The 15,244-nt window shown below is 40.9% G+C and overlaps 1 protein-coding gene across 1 annotated transcript; it reads right to left on the bottom strand.

The window, feature by feature from the left end:
* Positions 1-5,866: 5,866 nt before the first annotated feature.
* Positions 5,867-6,699, bottom strand: LOC133992657 (uncharacterized protein C21orf62-like). Its single transcript, XM_062431343.1, has one exon. It carries the CDS (start codon positions 6,635-6,637, stop codon positions 5,867-5,869), a length of 771 nt encoding a protein of 256 aa, XP_062287327.1. The 5' UTR covers positions 6,638-6,699.
* Between the last annotated feature and the right edge of the window lie 8,545 nt (positions 6,700-15,244).

Genomic DNA, 15,244 nt, shown 5'->3' with positions numbered 1-15,244 from the left:
GACTCAGTTTTATTTTACTGTTGGGTCATTTTACCCAAACTAAACCTTGCTATAATCAACTCTACTCTTTTTAAAGTTACATGTCAAAGATTATCATTGATTGTTAATAACTTTTGTATCTTTTGGTTGTGTAATGCACATCGTTTTGTACAACGAAACAAAACATTTATGTGTGTAACATCGGATCAAAACAACATATTTGCTACTGGATTATGTTGTGTTGGAGCTATATTAACCCAAACCGGGTAAAATTTGAACTCAGTGATTTTTAGTGCGTAATAAAACTCAAACAAAGCTGATGTCAAGTTTAAACCACTTGAATATAAATCTTTTTAAACTGCAGTTCCTGTCGCTGGCCACTAGATGGTGAGAGAATCACAGAACCGCTGTATTGAAGTGAATGAGAGGAAACACTCAACACTTTCCCTCACGACATATTTGCAGTCTAAGCGCTTCATTTCAAGTCTCACGTGTTTTCCCAATGTAGCGTAGTGGAAATTTATTAGCATAGATTTTTCCGGAAGATATTAATGCAAGGGATAATTTTACGTAATAGACCTATTCATTACCTGATCGTTTTTCCCCTATAAGATCTTTTTTACTTTACTATCTTTAGACTTTGAGCACGTTTTTAGTATAAATTACGTTCAGAAAAGCAGGTGTAGCATTATTATCATCAAGGACTAGACAGTTACGTATTATTCACCACATCAAATACTCTTTCTTTGTTAATGGAAAGTGTCTCTTACAGAGAGTTATGCATTATGTGCTGTTGTTTGTAGCGGTAATATCACCAAGCTAGCAAGTTTCTTCATGTCTAGTCATAGTGGGTCTGTTAGGATGCCGAGTTCAACCTACGGGAGGTTTTCAAAAAGAAACGGGAGTTCAGCGACACTAAAAGCTCAGATTAAAGTAAATAATGGATTTACCTTCGTCAGGAAGCCAAAGACACGACTACAGATATGAGCTAATGTTGCTTTGTGACTGCTCGATGTGTAAATATACCACTAATCAGGTTTCCATCCAAAAGTAGTGTAAATTTGAAAGGAAATTTCATATAATTGATGAACGAAAATGCGCATTAATGTACATCAAAGTAAACACTTGGTGGCGCTGACTCTCCCATCGAGTGCAGTAAAAAATGGAAAGCGTGACGTAGAGCGCCGCTAACATCACAGCTTTTTGCTTGTATTGATTTAAGTCACACGCTTCCTGTACATCACCATTTATTCGCTTTATTCTGAGTTGCGTTGGTGCAACCTGGGTGCTTGTTGTGCTGTAATCTATGGAGTCGTATGCAAAGCTTTAGCGACAAGTCTGATAGTTGATTAAAGTGTTGAAACGTGTTTTCATTGCAGCTTTGTTTCTCTGACAGAGATATACACAACACACACACACACACATATATAAACACGTTACATCTGCCGTGGTGCGTTCTGCCATTTTGACCTGAATGAACTATGATCATTGGTTTCAGATAGATAGAAATGCAAGCACACACACACAAAGACACACCCGTGTGCACGAGCCTGCAAGAACATGCTTATGCACACACACACACACAAACACACACACACACACACACACACATATACTGCTGACACACAGGCCCAGAGCTGTTCCTAAGTGATCTGCGGAACAGAAGTGTTGGCCCCGGATCGTGTTTGTGAGAGCAGCTTTAGCGAAGTCTCTCACAGGATATGAGCTGGAAGCCGAAAGAGAGAGAGAGAAAAAGAAAAAAAGAAAGACAGAGAGAGAGCATGAAGCCAGAGAGAGAAAAAGAGTTGTTACATATGCAACTTCTTAATTCAAGCTTTCCTCCTTCACTCCTTTTTTCATTTTGGTTAAAGTGACTTCAAAAAAGTATAATATATTCAGCGACGAAAACAGAACGTTCAAGAGCTTCAGGGGGAAATTCAGACTGACTTCTGACAAACAGCTGTAGATTAACCGAATCAGGTCCGCTGTGATTTGGACTAAACGCGCCTTTCACTCCCTCCCTCTACCCCTCCGCCGAGCTCTGCCAACTTCACTTTATGTGGGTTATAACGACTGAACATCCAGCTCGACCCGGAGTGAAAGTTTTGATCCAAACAGAGCGAGACGTTATTGGCTGGCTGGCTGACTGGCTGGTGAGAGAGAGAGAGAGAGAGAGAGGATCCTAACCCTTGGATTCTTGTGCACTTGGGCGTCCATTTTAACCAGTTTCAAAACAACTTGTTTTATTAGGACATCTGCACTCAATAAGACCAGCTGGAAAAACGCAGCAGCCTTCATAACAGTGAGCCTACTGCGCCTCTCAAGTCAAGCTCATACCACAGCAGACCAGCACAGTCCTTGTCTTGTTTTCTTTCTCTTATGCTTCTTTTTTTTTGCCAGAAGCGGTTTGTCCTTATATCCTGACTTCAAGCGGCTTTTTTAACTATAATTTAGTTCTTTAAATATCCTTAATAAAAGGAGAATAAGACACAAAGCTCCCTCCCAGACACAACAGTATGGTGCAGGCTCTGGTGCAAGGCTCTCTGACCCTCGCTCTGGATTCTCTGGATTCGTTCCAGCCGGCGTTCGCTGCAGTCAGCTGCCACAGTACATCTTGTTTTTTTTGTTTTTTATGACGCTCTATTGATCCCTGAAGGAGAAATCTGTCCTTTTTTGCTTTGTCCACCCCCCCACCCCCCAACAGGCCCCCGCAGTCAGTCAGTGAGAATGGACTCTGCAGTATTTCAACATGTAGCAGGTGGAATACGAGACCCACCACATGTTCTGTAATCTAGACGCAGAAATGCAACTGAAAGAGTTTATGTGCACATATAATGTGACCTTTCACTTCTCACCACAGCTGCATTGATTAGTTGATCGGTAGAAAAGCTGTTCTGATAATTGATTCTTTGTTCATGGTTTCTTTAGTTTTGATAGTAAACTGCAGGTTGTGGACTGTTGAGACATTTTCACCATTTTCTGACATTATACAGACCAAACAACTAACTGATTAACTGATAAAATAATCAGCTGATTCACCATCACAGAGCAGAGAAGTCTTCTCAGTAATTTAACTGCTCTGTTTTTGTTTCTTTATATAACATCAGCCTGAAATCTGCTGCTGACGTTAATGTCAGTAATGCCAATAATGTTAGCCGATTAAGTTAGCAGATAGAGACAAAGTAACGTGGAAACCGTGCAGTCAACCTTCAGCACTCAGCAGGGCTGGGTATCGGTACTCAATACCTTTAAGGTATCAACCGGAAAAAATGGATACCAAGTAGTATGGAAACATCTCCCGTCAATCGATACCTGCAATGGATCCTTTTTGCACCCACAGCTAGAAAATATGACTATTTGTATGGACTTGCTCACAGCCAATCAACAGCAAGAGTTCTTGGATTTAATGCAACATGTGATTGGTCCACTGCCACAGCAGCTACAACCCGTCTGTGGTGGTGAAGTCGTGGTGAATTTGAGTTAGAGTGCTTAGCAGTTCAGCAGCCAAGATGCCACCTAAACGCTCTAAAGTGTGTCTACACTACACGCCTGTTACACACGATACAGAGAGACCTAAATGTTGAATGGGTATCTAATGAAGTACTCAGTTGGTACTGGCATCGTAATTTTTTAAAGCGATACCCAACCCTATTGCTCAGTGTTACGTCATTTTCAGTTGTCCTTCTCATAGATGCAACCATGCTCATAGCGTTCATCTTTGATAGTCCTCAAACAGTCTTGTATGGACGCATCTGCATTTGTCTCATTTATTCTATTTTTTCCTTTCACTTGTCACCCATCTGTATATCTTACTCAAGTGAAACAAAAGCAACCAAAAGGTTCGGTCAGAGGCCTCGTCCCCTACGGTGCCGCATTATCCCGCTGCCTTGATATATCTGACAACACCTGCGTGGGAACGGAGGATAAAGAGCTAACACCCACTTGGCAGCTGGGAGCGTGGATCTGGAACATCTCACGGCTCTCTGGGAGCAGGCGTGCGGTTTGTCTCGGATATTGTTCTAGCAGATGGCACATAGGGACGCACCCTGTCTGTCTGGACAATCGTGGCTACAGTTACTCTCGTCAACCGCGTGATATCCGATCACGCCGGATAGCGTTGGGTGACAGGTCTGTTAAAGAAACCTGTTTTTGCTCAAAACTGCTGCCGTCGGATGTTCTGGATCAAATGTTGGGAGACGTTACGCAGAGACAAACATTTACGGGGGAACCAGATGTGGATATGAAGAGATTTGATCTGCAAAATCAATCTTAAAAATGTCAAGTGGAACCAGAGCCGGTGTGGCGTTCAGCTACCTGCGGTTTTAAACACATGCACATACAGAGAAAAGCTAAAGCTAACGAGCACATCTGCAGTATCGTTAAGCTCTCCTTATACAGTAAAAGCTATTAGTTTTCATCCAGTCTTACAAACTTTGATGCCATAGCTGGAATACTGAACCATGTTAACACTTTATCCCATTTACTGCTTGCTTTTTACTGTATCTGTATGAGCTCATTTTCCATTGAGTCATTCGTGGCTATGAAAACATCTGGGTGCCACTTTCTAATAAAGCATTCCTTTATGAAGAGTTTCTAATGACTAATGACTAATGGTTTTAGTTAGGGCTGAAACTAATGATTGTTTTCTCTATTGATTATTCTGTTGATTACTTTCTCTGTTAACCATTTAGTCGCTTGGTATTTTTTAAGTCCACAACCAAAAGATGTTCAGTTTAACTATATAAAAAAAAGACTAAAGAAACCAGAAAATATTCTCATTTAAGAAGCTGCAACCAGAAATGTCTTAATAGTTAGTGATACATTTTCTGTCCATTGACTAATTAAGAAATCTGCTAATCAATGCAGCTCTAGTTTTAGTTAATAAATCATTAATCAATCATTTATACATCAGTTAGAAGCCATTAATAAGTTCATAGTTTGAGTTGCCAGGTTAAGATTGAATTTCCATTGAGCTTTGATACCATTTTTTAATAAGGCACCAATAAGTTGTAACTCTAATAGCGTCATTAATAATTGAGAAATTCTTTATAGATTTAAAAATAATTTTAAAAACATTAATACGTTTTGGGTTGCCAGATTTTTAAGAGACATATTTGGTACCATTTTCTGTTAAGGCACCACTTATACAGAGCCGTACTTGAAAGGGATTTGTTTATCATTAATAACTCATATTCTAATGCTTTAATTATTAGAGATACAAGCATTTATTATTATGGAGTTAATGGGGCATTATGATCAAATAAAATCTGGTTAACCATAAAGTATTAATGGCTTTTACCTAATCTATAAATCATCAGAATCTTCTTGGGTGTACAATAACAAAGTGGGATTAACATTAGTAATCAAATTGTGTGAGTGCATGTAAAAAACCCTCCGCTGTAAAAAGCCATAACAAGAATATGACGCAGTTTATATGTCTGTAAACACTCTCTCATGGTGTTGAAGCTCTTACTGAACGTGCAGCAGTTACACAACAAATAGCAAAGCATCAACGTCAGGATGAGGGTCACTGTCGCCCTCCGCTTAACAAATCAACATCGCCAAAAAAATATGCTTTAGTTAGATGTGAAGTTGTCGCTGGTGCAAACTCACTCCCAAACGAGAGCAGGATTTCCTCTGTGAAGGTTTGGAGAAACAGCAGCAGGAGTGCAGCACATGTGTACGAGTTATAACTCTGAAGAAAATACTATAAATCAGTCAACCTCTCTTCTTTCAAAGACACATTCAGGCCACAGTCAGAGTACAGCAGCCGGTCATGCAAGAAGTTCATATATATTCCACAGAGATTATGTCAGAGGTGCAACTTTCCGACATCCAGCTGTGTTGTAAATAATTCCTGTCATCAGCCGTCACTTGTACTTTAGTGTTAGTAGACAAATGTGATGAGCATTTGGGGCAGGGGCTCTGCAGCCTGCTCACTGGGGTCCGCTGAGTCATCATGAGTAGCAGAGGATGGTGGATCAAAGGTGGGCGGGACTCCCAGGTGGGGGAAGTGTTGGGAAAGGGTGGGAGCAGGTGGTGCAACCACGCTGTACGCCTTCAGTGAGGAAAGTCCGTTCAGCACTGCTACATCCAGAAAGGTCATGTGGAGGGAGGAGGAGAAGTCAAAGGAGAGGGCCTCCACCTCCGCTGCAACCCCTGCTGAAGGGGAGATTGTAATTTCCTGGTCGGGGTAGGGCGCCTCGGGGGCTGCGCTGTGGATCCTGAGGGTCTGCAGACCGAGCAGAGCCAGGTACTGACTGTCCACCGGTTTCATTCCACAAAAAGACAACTGCAGATGGCCGATCGTGCTCCTGTTCACCAGCTCCTCGAGGACCCAGGGCTCCTTCACCCAGACAGTGAGCTGTCCAGGCTCTCTGAGGCCAGCAGGGGGCAGAGCGGAGCGCAGCACAGTGTGGCATCTGCACAGCGAGTTGGCCAGAGCCTCGTCACAGTCCCGGACCGGTGCAGAGCAGCTGCAGTTCCGCAGGTTGAAGCCCGGGGCGCCGCTGTCGAACAGCAGCGTGGTGTTGAGGGGCAGACGAGCTTCAGGAGTGGGGGCAGAGCTCGTCGTCTGGGTGATGGGGGTCAGGAGGAACAGAAACCACAGTGGCCATGGCAACAAAGCAGAGGAGACTGTGTTTGGGGACATCTCCATGGAGATCAAACAGACTACATCTTCACCAAGTGGAGAGACTGGATTGTAGAGAGACGGACGAGGCTGGAAATAGACAGGAGCAAAGTTAGCATGTGAATATATTAATAAATATAAAGACAGGCAAACAGTGCTGAGAAAAACAAAGCTCAGCAGCATCAGACATGTACTCACCGCTCTATGACTCACTGCTGCTCTTTACTTCACTAAAAGCACATGACACACAAAGAAAGTCTTTCTCGCTCCGTGCCCTGCAGTAACCTGCTTCTGCTTTGCGTCTGTATTTTTTACAACATGTGGAGGCCAGCTTACGACCAACAGCCAGCTGAATTCAGCTCTTTATTTCCAGTCCAGCTCTGGCACTCTCACTCTCTCTCTCTCTCACACACACACACACACATAATTGAGCCACTTATTTCTTGCTCTCCACTTTTACTGGGGAGAGGTTCTTCCAGGCCTCAGGCTACTGCGGATGGTGTACGGCTGCGTATAAAAGTTCCTGTGCCACGCTGGGCTGTGGTGAAAAAGGCAGCGACCAGTCACATTTAATGTTGAAGAGTAATAACACACTGGCCTCTTTATTTCCCCATTTAGGAACGGTGGAAAAGTGGACTGAATAAGCAGTTTTGACTTCCAGAGAACCCCCCCCCCCCCCACTTCCCCTTCTTCCTCTTTGAAAGAAAGGAGGACTTTCCAGTGTTAAAGTTGGACAAAGTCTACTTGACTGTCTAGAAGCAGGTCTGAGGAAACATAAAAAAAAAAAAAGTGATGAATTTGGAGCCAAAGACCCCAGTTTCACATTTAAAGTCTTTATATTTGTACTAAATGTTTTAACTGTGGTCTTCAATGAACACGTTGAACCCAAAAAAAGAGAGGAAATGTGACTCTAATACAAAGCAGACAAATGTTTTCATGACAAATAAGAAAGCTCAGTGCAATTGTGTGTTTTGATTTTGTGAATTCTTAAATAATCCTTTCCACCCCGCTGTGTTTCACTTCAAACTAAAACTATGATGAAAAATATTCATTACCCATCTTGCTATGCTATTTTTCCAAGAAGGAAACTAAACTAAAACCAAATAAAAACCAGACTTTGAAAGGTTTCTATCCACATACACAAAGTGAAAAATGGATTAAACATGTAAAATACTTATTGCTCAAATCAGGATGTTGTCATTTATTAGAGGACATGAGGCTCCTTCATGATGCTGAGTGTCTTCACTGTCAGTGTGTGATGTGTGTGTGTGTGTGTGTGTGTTTGTGTGTGTGTGTGTGTGTGTGTGTGTGTGTGTGTGTGTCGTAGTGATGAACCTACAGAGAATGATCAGAGACTCTGCAGCTCCTCTCAGCTTTATGGAGCTTTATAGTGAGTTTCAGCTCATTGTACTTTACTATAGTACAGTTTGAGGTACTTGTACTTTAATATAGTACAGTTTGAGGTACTTATACTTTACTGTAGTACAGTTTGAGGTACTTGTACTTTACTGTAGTACAGTTTGAGGTACTTGTACTTTACTGTAGTACAGGTTGAGGTACTTGTACTTTACTTAAGTACAATTTTGAGGTACTTTTACTTCACTTGTATTAGTATTTCCATTTGATGCTACTTTATACTTTAACTCCACAACAGCATTTACAGAGTAAAAATATATTTGTAAACTACCTCAAACACATCTTTAACATTTCTGTACTGCAGCTCTTGTCACTGTGTGTTATCAGTCAACATGTACACCATTACAGACATATATGTAATTAATCAGGCTGGAAACAGGATTGCTTCACTGTATATTAGGTCATAAAAAAGTAGAAGTCCATATTTTCTTTACCACAGTGATTTTATGTCTGTTTTTTATCATCAGGGGTGTTTGGAAGAACGAGATGCTGCTGTCGAGGCTGAGAGCTAAAGGAGCCTCGTAGCTCTTAATGCAGGTTTAACAAACTCAGGATTTACTTTCATCAACACACATTATGTTTTTTGTATAATTCGTGTTAAATCAGTCAATGAAAGTGTTGCTAAAGTTTTTAAAGTGGCCTTTTGTTAGAGACCTTAAAACCAATTAATAATACATACTGTGGCCTTTCTAAGAAAAAAACAATTAGACTGTGTTTAAAGTGAGTCGTGTTTGGGGTGTGATATAGAAATGTGTAATGTACCGTGAGAAAGTTTGTGCTTTTTCTTTTGGCTCTTTGGTCTCGACCACTTTTCAATTTGCTTGGTGGTGAATCATGGGAAGGCCGGCACGGCAACGCAGCGGTTAGCACGGTTGCTTCACAGCGAGAGTGTGAATGGTTGCTTGTCTCTATATATGAGTGTTGAGCCATGTACTGGAGGTGTGTCCAAGTGTACCTCGCCTCTCAACCAACCGTCAGCTGAGATTGGCTCTGCGGAACCTCGAGAGGATAAGCCTTAAGAAGAAAATGGACGGATGAATCATGAGAAACTGAACGGCAGTTTTAGGCGTATTTTCCATTATGTAACATCACTAAGAGGCGTCTGATTGGTCCCACATGTACTGTATTGATTGATGGCACGATAACCACACCAAATATCCATCCAGAGTCATAAAGAATCTTCTTTTGGACAATAACTGCATATAAAAATGATGATCAGGATCTGTTCTGCTTGAGGAACTTGTGCACTTTGTTTCTCAGGGAAACACTTCCCCTTTCTACGCAGCCTGTTTACTGGTCACTTGGGATGTTATTTATAGAAATGTTTCCTGACTTTACTCCAGATTTCCCTGTAAGATCTTTTCCCAGAATGTAAAAGAACAAGATGCACAACAGGATGATAAAGAAAATGAACTCGAGGCAATGAATGTAAGATCCAGACAGGCCGTTTTCTATAGCTTATAGTATCCTGTAAGCAGTTTGTATGTATGTAAGCTACTGATACAGGATGTTACTGCATGCAGGATGCTGCTTATTAACAGTAGTGCGACTGCTCAAGTAGATAAATAAATAAATAGATCAGCTTCAGAGATTTGGGGGATACTTTTGGACGGTGGCGGAGGCTGTTTTAGTCATCAGGAGCCTCAGTGTGTGATTCCACAGATGCATGAAGGTCATTGAGTAATACTTAAACATTAAAACTGTCTTTTCCCATTATTGATTCAGTTTTATATGTTGATGGGAAATGTGAAAACCGTTTCTTCAGAGTTCCTGTTTTTAAATGTGGCTTTTTATTGAGTTTTTGGTCGTCTTGATTTATGGCCAGTTTTCACAAAATGCAAAAATGGATGCAGACTTGTGTTTGCTGTGCTGGTTTACACAACATGACAACGTTTCAAATTGATTTCCAGACCATAAAGATGTTAATGCCTGGGCAAATATACATATTGCAATTACTGTGGCCCCTAATTAATGCAACTGAGTTTTGTATATTTGTATTGTATTTGCACTGATATACTTTTGATAAAGAGCTGGAACAAGCTGATTCTGATATAAACTGTATATGACACTGTTGGACAGAGTGGGATGAGATTGTTTTAACAACCTTAAACAGAAATTTCAAATAGGACTAGTTCACCCATGTGGTAAGGTGCAGGGCTGGGTAGTACAGTACCAGCACCAATCCAAGTACCCTTAAAGTGATACTGATACCAACTAGGTACTTCATTAGATTCCCATCATGTGAATAGAAGCATTAAATAAAATGCCACCACTCTTCCACATGGCAGTGGGCCAATCACATGTTGCATTAAATCGAAGAACGTCATATTTTCTAGCTCTGGGTGCAAAAAGGATCGATTGAGGATCGACATGGCCGTTGTGCACTTACCAGAAATGACGATTAGTGTTAGCATTATTGTTTGCGGTACCAAATCATTACAGACTGCTAAATGAACCCAATAAACCTACTGATGGCTTTTATGTGATGTGGTCCCTCCCAAGCAGGCGGGGAGTTCTGGTCCCTTGAAATGATGCCAACGCGGAAGTAACTTAAAACTGCATTCTATCAAAAGGCCACCAGGGGGCGACCGTTTTGGTGTCAAAAGGACTTCCGTCTCTATACAAGTCAATGGAGAATTCACCAACTTCTCACTTGATTTCTAACCTCAGTAAACGTTTTCAAAATGTGTTTATGGTCTCAATCGCTAGTTTAAAGCCTTCTTCAATGCAGTATGATGTTCATTTGTAAAATTTTGGCCTCCCTGATTTTATATTTGACGATAAAGCAGGGTATGCATTAGGGCGTGGCTACGTCGTGATTGACAGGTTGATTGGTTCACAGGTTCAGGAGGGCGCCTCATGCTCCTCCTGATGCCCATATAAGTAGAATCCCTGTTTTTATTTTTCCCGCTATGCACCTGAAAAATGTTCAAGATGGCGCTGCTCAGATCCGATACTATTGGCTTCCGAGCAGCAGTCCACAAACCAATGGGTGACGTCACGGATGTTACGTCCATTTTATATACAGTCTATGCTCCCAAGTCTGACATAGTGGCCGCACTATGTAATTACATCACATGATGCTGACTCAAAAAGACTTTTCCCCCATAGACTTACATTGTGAAAGAGACGTCTGTAAATCAGCTGATACATTCATCTGAGCTACGAAATGACTCGTTTAACTATCCGTTCGGTTTGATCACACTTTGAAAGTCCAGAAGAGTCACATGATCAGATTGTTTTATCCCCATTCTAGCTGAAGTCAGTAGTGCGCTTGCTGTTTGGGCCCAATGATGCACAAGCAAAGCAGAAGAAGAAGAACCTAGAAGAACCATTTTTAGCTTCATGCACCACTGAGCTGCTTTCATAGGAATGATGAATGCGGCTCCGCCTCTGACGCTGTATCAAGTTCTCTTTATACATCCATGGTCCTTCCTTTTCTGCTACGGAGCCAAAATGCCGTCCGTTGAGGGCGAGAAGTTTCCATAGTTACACACTCAACTTTTTGACTGTTTTGAGTGAAACCATCCAGATACTCATAGTGCTGCATGTTTCCATTATTCTCAGTGTGAACGCACTTATGAGCTAAAAATATAAAGAAGTGTAAGAACAGAAGAAGAGATTAGAGACACAGTAATAAAAATGATTCCTTCAGAGGAAACAAAGGGGGGTGGGAGAAAGTGGAGGTTAGGGGTTAAACTACAATTTGGCATCAAAGTCTCATTTCTGGTATCATGACTGTGCTGCTATAAATAAATGTGACTTCACTGTGGTTGGTTTACAGTAGCAGCTGCCCTCCATACACACAGCCTGTCCTCTCCATCCTCCACCGTCTTACCTCACTGCTAATATTAGTCATCGTCTTTCCAGCTGTTCCCAGCGTCTGGCTCTCCCACACACATTATATCAGCCTTTCTCTCTCTCTCTCTCTCTCTCTCTTGCTTTCTTTCCATTTGTCTGTCTGCCTCTCTCCACCTTTTTTCTCACTTTCTGCTTTCCCCCTTTTCCCTCCGTCTCCATCGCTGTTAATCCCTGCAACAAGCTCCAGCTGCAGGGCCGGATGCTGGGAGGGATTTCCGAACAAAGACAAGAGTTTTGACCACTGAAAACACATTCCTCAATCACTAAATGGCAAATGTGAGTTTGATGTAATGGATTTTTTATGTTTGTATGAAGCATTTTTGTGCAGTGTGTGTTTGCAGAGAGGAAAATGTGACAGAAGAAGAAGTTTAAATGGGGTAAAAAGTGATTGTATGTTGTGCGAGGTGGCCGCCGCTCCACTTGGCTCCAGCTTGTGGAAGGAGAGGCTCGACGCATTCCTCTGACATCATGCTCCACCGCAGGCACCCACCCTAACCCTCCCTTCCTCTCTTTCTCCACCTCTTTCTCAGTTACAGTCCCTCTCTTGCACCATGTCACCCATCTCCCCCCCCCCCCCCCTCTCTCTCTCACAGCGGCTGCAGCTCAAGCATGACTCAAAAATGAAGGGGTATCGTGGCAAAAATATGCATTAAAGTGGTTTTTCCTACATCCCCAAAGTACCCTGACACATCTAGTAATAAACTCACTCCCACAACATCAACCACTGTGTCAGAGGATGTGTCATTTTGGAGTAAAATTCTTAAAAAACAAAGTACAAACTTAATGGAAAACTGGTGTTGGTTTTGGTGCATTGTGTTCTGGTGAATCAGTGTGTTACACCATGTGCTCATTTGACAGTCAAGCTGTCACAAATCATTTAGTTTCTTCCTGTTTTCCCACGTAAACCGTCTATAAAACATTAAATGATGTAATGACGCAGAACCAAGATCTTACAAAGAGCTGGAAGAAGTACTCTGATCATTTACTTAAAGGAAAAGTACAAATACAGCAATTTAAAAATACTCTATTACAATGAAAAGTGCTATTTAAAAGTACTGCAGTATTATGAGCGATGTAGTATGCAGTATTACAGTAAAAGTACTGCAGTATTATGAGTGATGTAGTATGCAGTATTACAGTAAAAGTACTGCAGTATTATGAGTGATGTAGTATGCAGTATTACAGTAAAAGTACTGCAGTATTATGAGCAATGTAGTATGCAGTATTACAGTGAAAGTACTGCAGTATTATGAGCGATGTAGTATGCAGTATTACAGTAAAAGTACTGCAGTATTATAGTGATGTAGTATGCAGTATTACAGTAAAAGTACTGCAGTATTATGAGCGATGTAGTATGCAGTATTACAGTAAAAGTACTGCAGTATTATAGTGATGTAGTATGCAGTATTACAGTAAAAGTACTGCAGTATTATGAGTGATGTAGTATGCAGTATTACAGTAAAAGTACTGCAGTATTATGAGTGATGTAGTATGCAGTATTACAGTAAAGTAGTGGTTTGGTCCTCTGACTGATATATTATTATTATGACATCATTAGATTATTAATAGTGAAGCATCAGTGTTAGAGCAGCATGTTACTGTTGTAGCTGCTGGAGGTGGAGCTAGTTTACACTACTTTATATACAGTTAGCTAGTTTAGTCCAGTGGTTCCCAACCTAGGGGTGGGGCCCCTCCAAAGGGTCAGCAGATAAATGTACTACAGTACAGTACAAGTACCTCAAACTGTACTACAGTAAAGTACAAGTACCTCAAACTGTACTACAGTAAAGTACAAGTACCTCAACCTGTACTACAGTAAAGTACAAGTACCTCAACCTGTACTACAGTCAAGTACAAGTACCTCAAACTGTACTACAGTAAAGTACAAGTACCTCAACCTGTACTACAGTAAAGTACAAGTACCTCAAACTTTACTGCAGTAAAGTACAAGTACCTCAAACTGTACTACAGTAAAGTACAAGTACCTCAACCTGTACTACAGTAAAGTACAAGTACCTCAAACTGTACTGCAGTAAAGTACAAGTACCTCAAACGGTACTACAATAAAGTACAAGTACCTCAACCTGTACTTAAGTAAAGTACAAGTACCTCAACCTGTACTACAGTAAAGTATAAGTATCTCAAACTGTACTACAGTAAAGTACAAGTACCTCAACCTGTACTACAGTAAAGTACAAGTACCTCAAACTGTACTGCAGTAAAGTACAAGTACCTCAAACGGTACTACAATAAAGTACAAGTACCTCAAACTGTACTTAAGTAAAGTACAAGTACCTCAAACTGTACTACAGTAAAGTACAAGTACCTCAACCTGTACTACAGTAAAGTACAAGTACCTCAAACTGTACTGCAGTAAAGTACAAGTACCTCAAACGGTACTACAGTAAAGTACAAGTACCTCGAACTGTACTACAGTAAAGTACAAGTACCTCAAACTTTACTGCAGTAAAGTACAAGTACCTCGAACTGTACTACAGTAAAGTACAAGTACCTCAACCTGTACTACAGTAAAGTACAAGTACCTCAAACTGTACTGCAGTAAAGTACAAGTACCTCAAACGGTACTACAGTAAAATACAAGTACCTCAAACTTTACTGCAGTAAAGTACAAGTACCTCAAACTGTACTACAGTAAAGTACAAGTACCTCAAACTGTACTGCAGTAAAGTACAAGTACCTCAAACGGTACTACAGTAAAATACAAGTACCTCAAACTTTACTGCAGTAAAGTACAAGTACCTCAAACTGTACTGCAGTAAAGTACAAGTACCTCGAACTGTACTACAGTAAAGTACAAGTACCTCAAACTTTACTGCAGTAAAGTACAAGTACCTCAACCGGTACTACAGTAAAGTACAAGTACCCCGAACTGTACTACAGTAAAGTACAAGTACCTCAAACTGTACTACAGTAAAATATAAGTACTTCAAACTGTACTACAGTAAAGTACAAATACCTCGAACTGTACTACAGTAAAGTACAAGTACCTCAAACTTTACTGCAGTACAGTACAAGTACCTCAAACTGTACTACAGTAAAGTACAAGTACCTCAAACTGTACTACAGTAAAGTACAAGTACCTCAACCTGTACTACAGTAAAGTACAAGTACCTCAACCTGTACTACAGTCAAGTACAAGTACCTCAAACTGTACTACAGTAAAGTACAAGTACCTCAACCTGTACTACAGTAAAGTACAAGTACCTCAAACTTTACTGCAGTAAAGTACAAGTACCTCAAACTGTACTACAGTAAAGTACAAGTACCTCAACCTGTACTACAGTAAAGTACAAGTACCTCAAACTGTACTGCAGTAAAGTACAAGTACCTCAAACG

The sequence above is a fragment of the Scomber scombrus genome, chromosome 13 (assembly GCF_963691925.1).
Source record: "Scomber scombrus chromosome 13, fScoSco1.1, whole genome shotgun sequence".
NCBI lineage: Eukaryota > Metazoa > Chordata > Actinopteri > Scombriformes > Scombridae > Scomber > Scomber scombrus.
Note: the sequence above shows the minus strand (reverse complement) of the source record. Positions and strands in the feature narration are given on the sequence as shown.

What these genes read in the sequence shown, in the direction of transcription:
- LOC133992657 (XM_062431343.1), bottom strand. Translation starts at nt 6,637, where the DNA reads ATGGAGATGTCCCCAAACACAGTCTCCTCTGCTTTGTTGCCATGGCCA.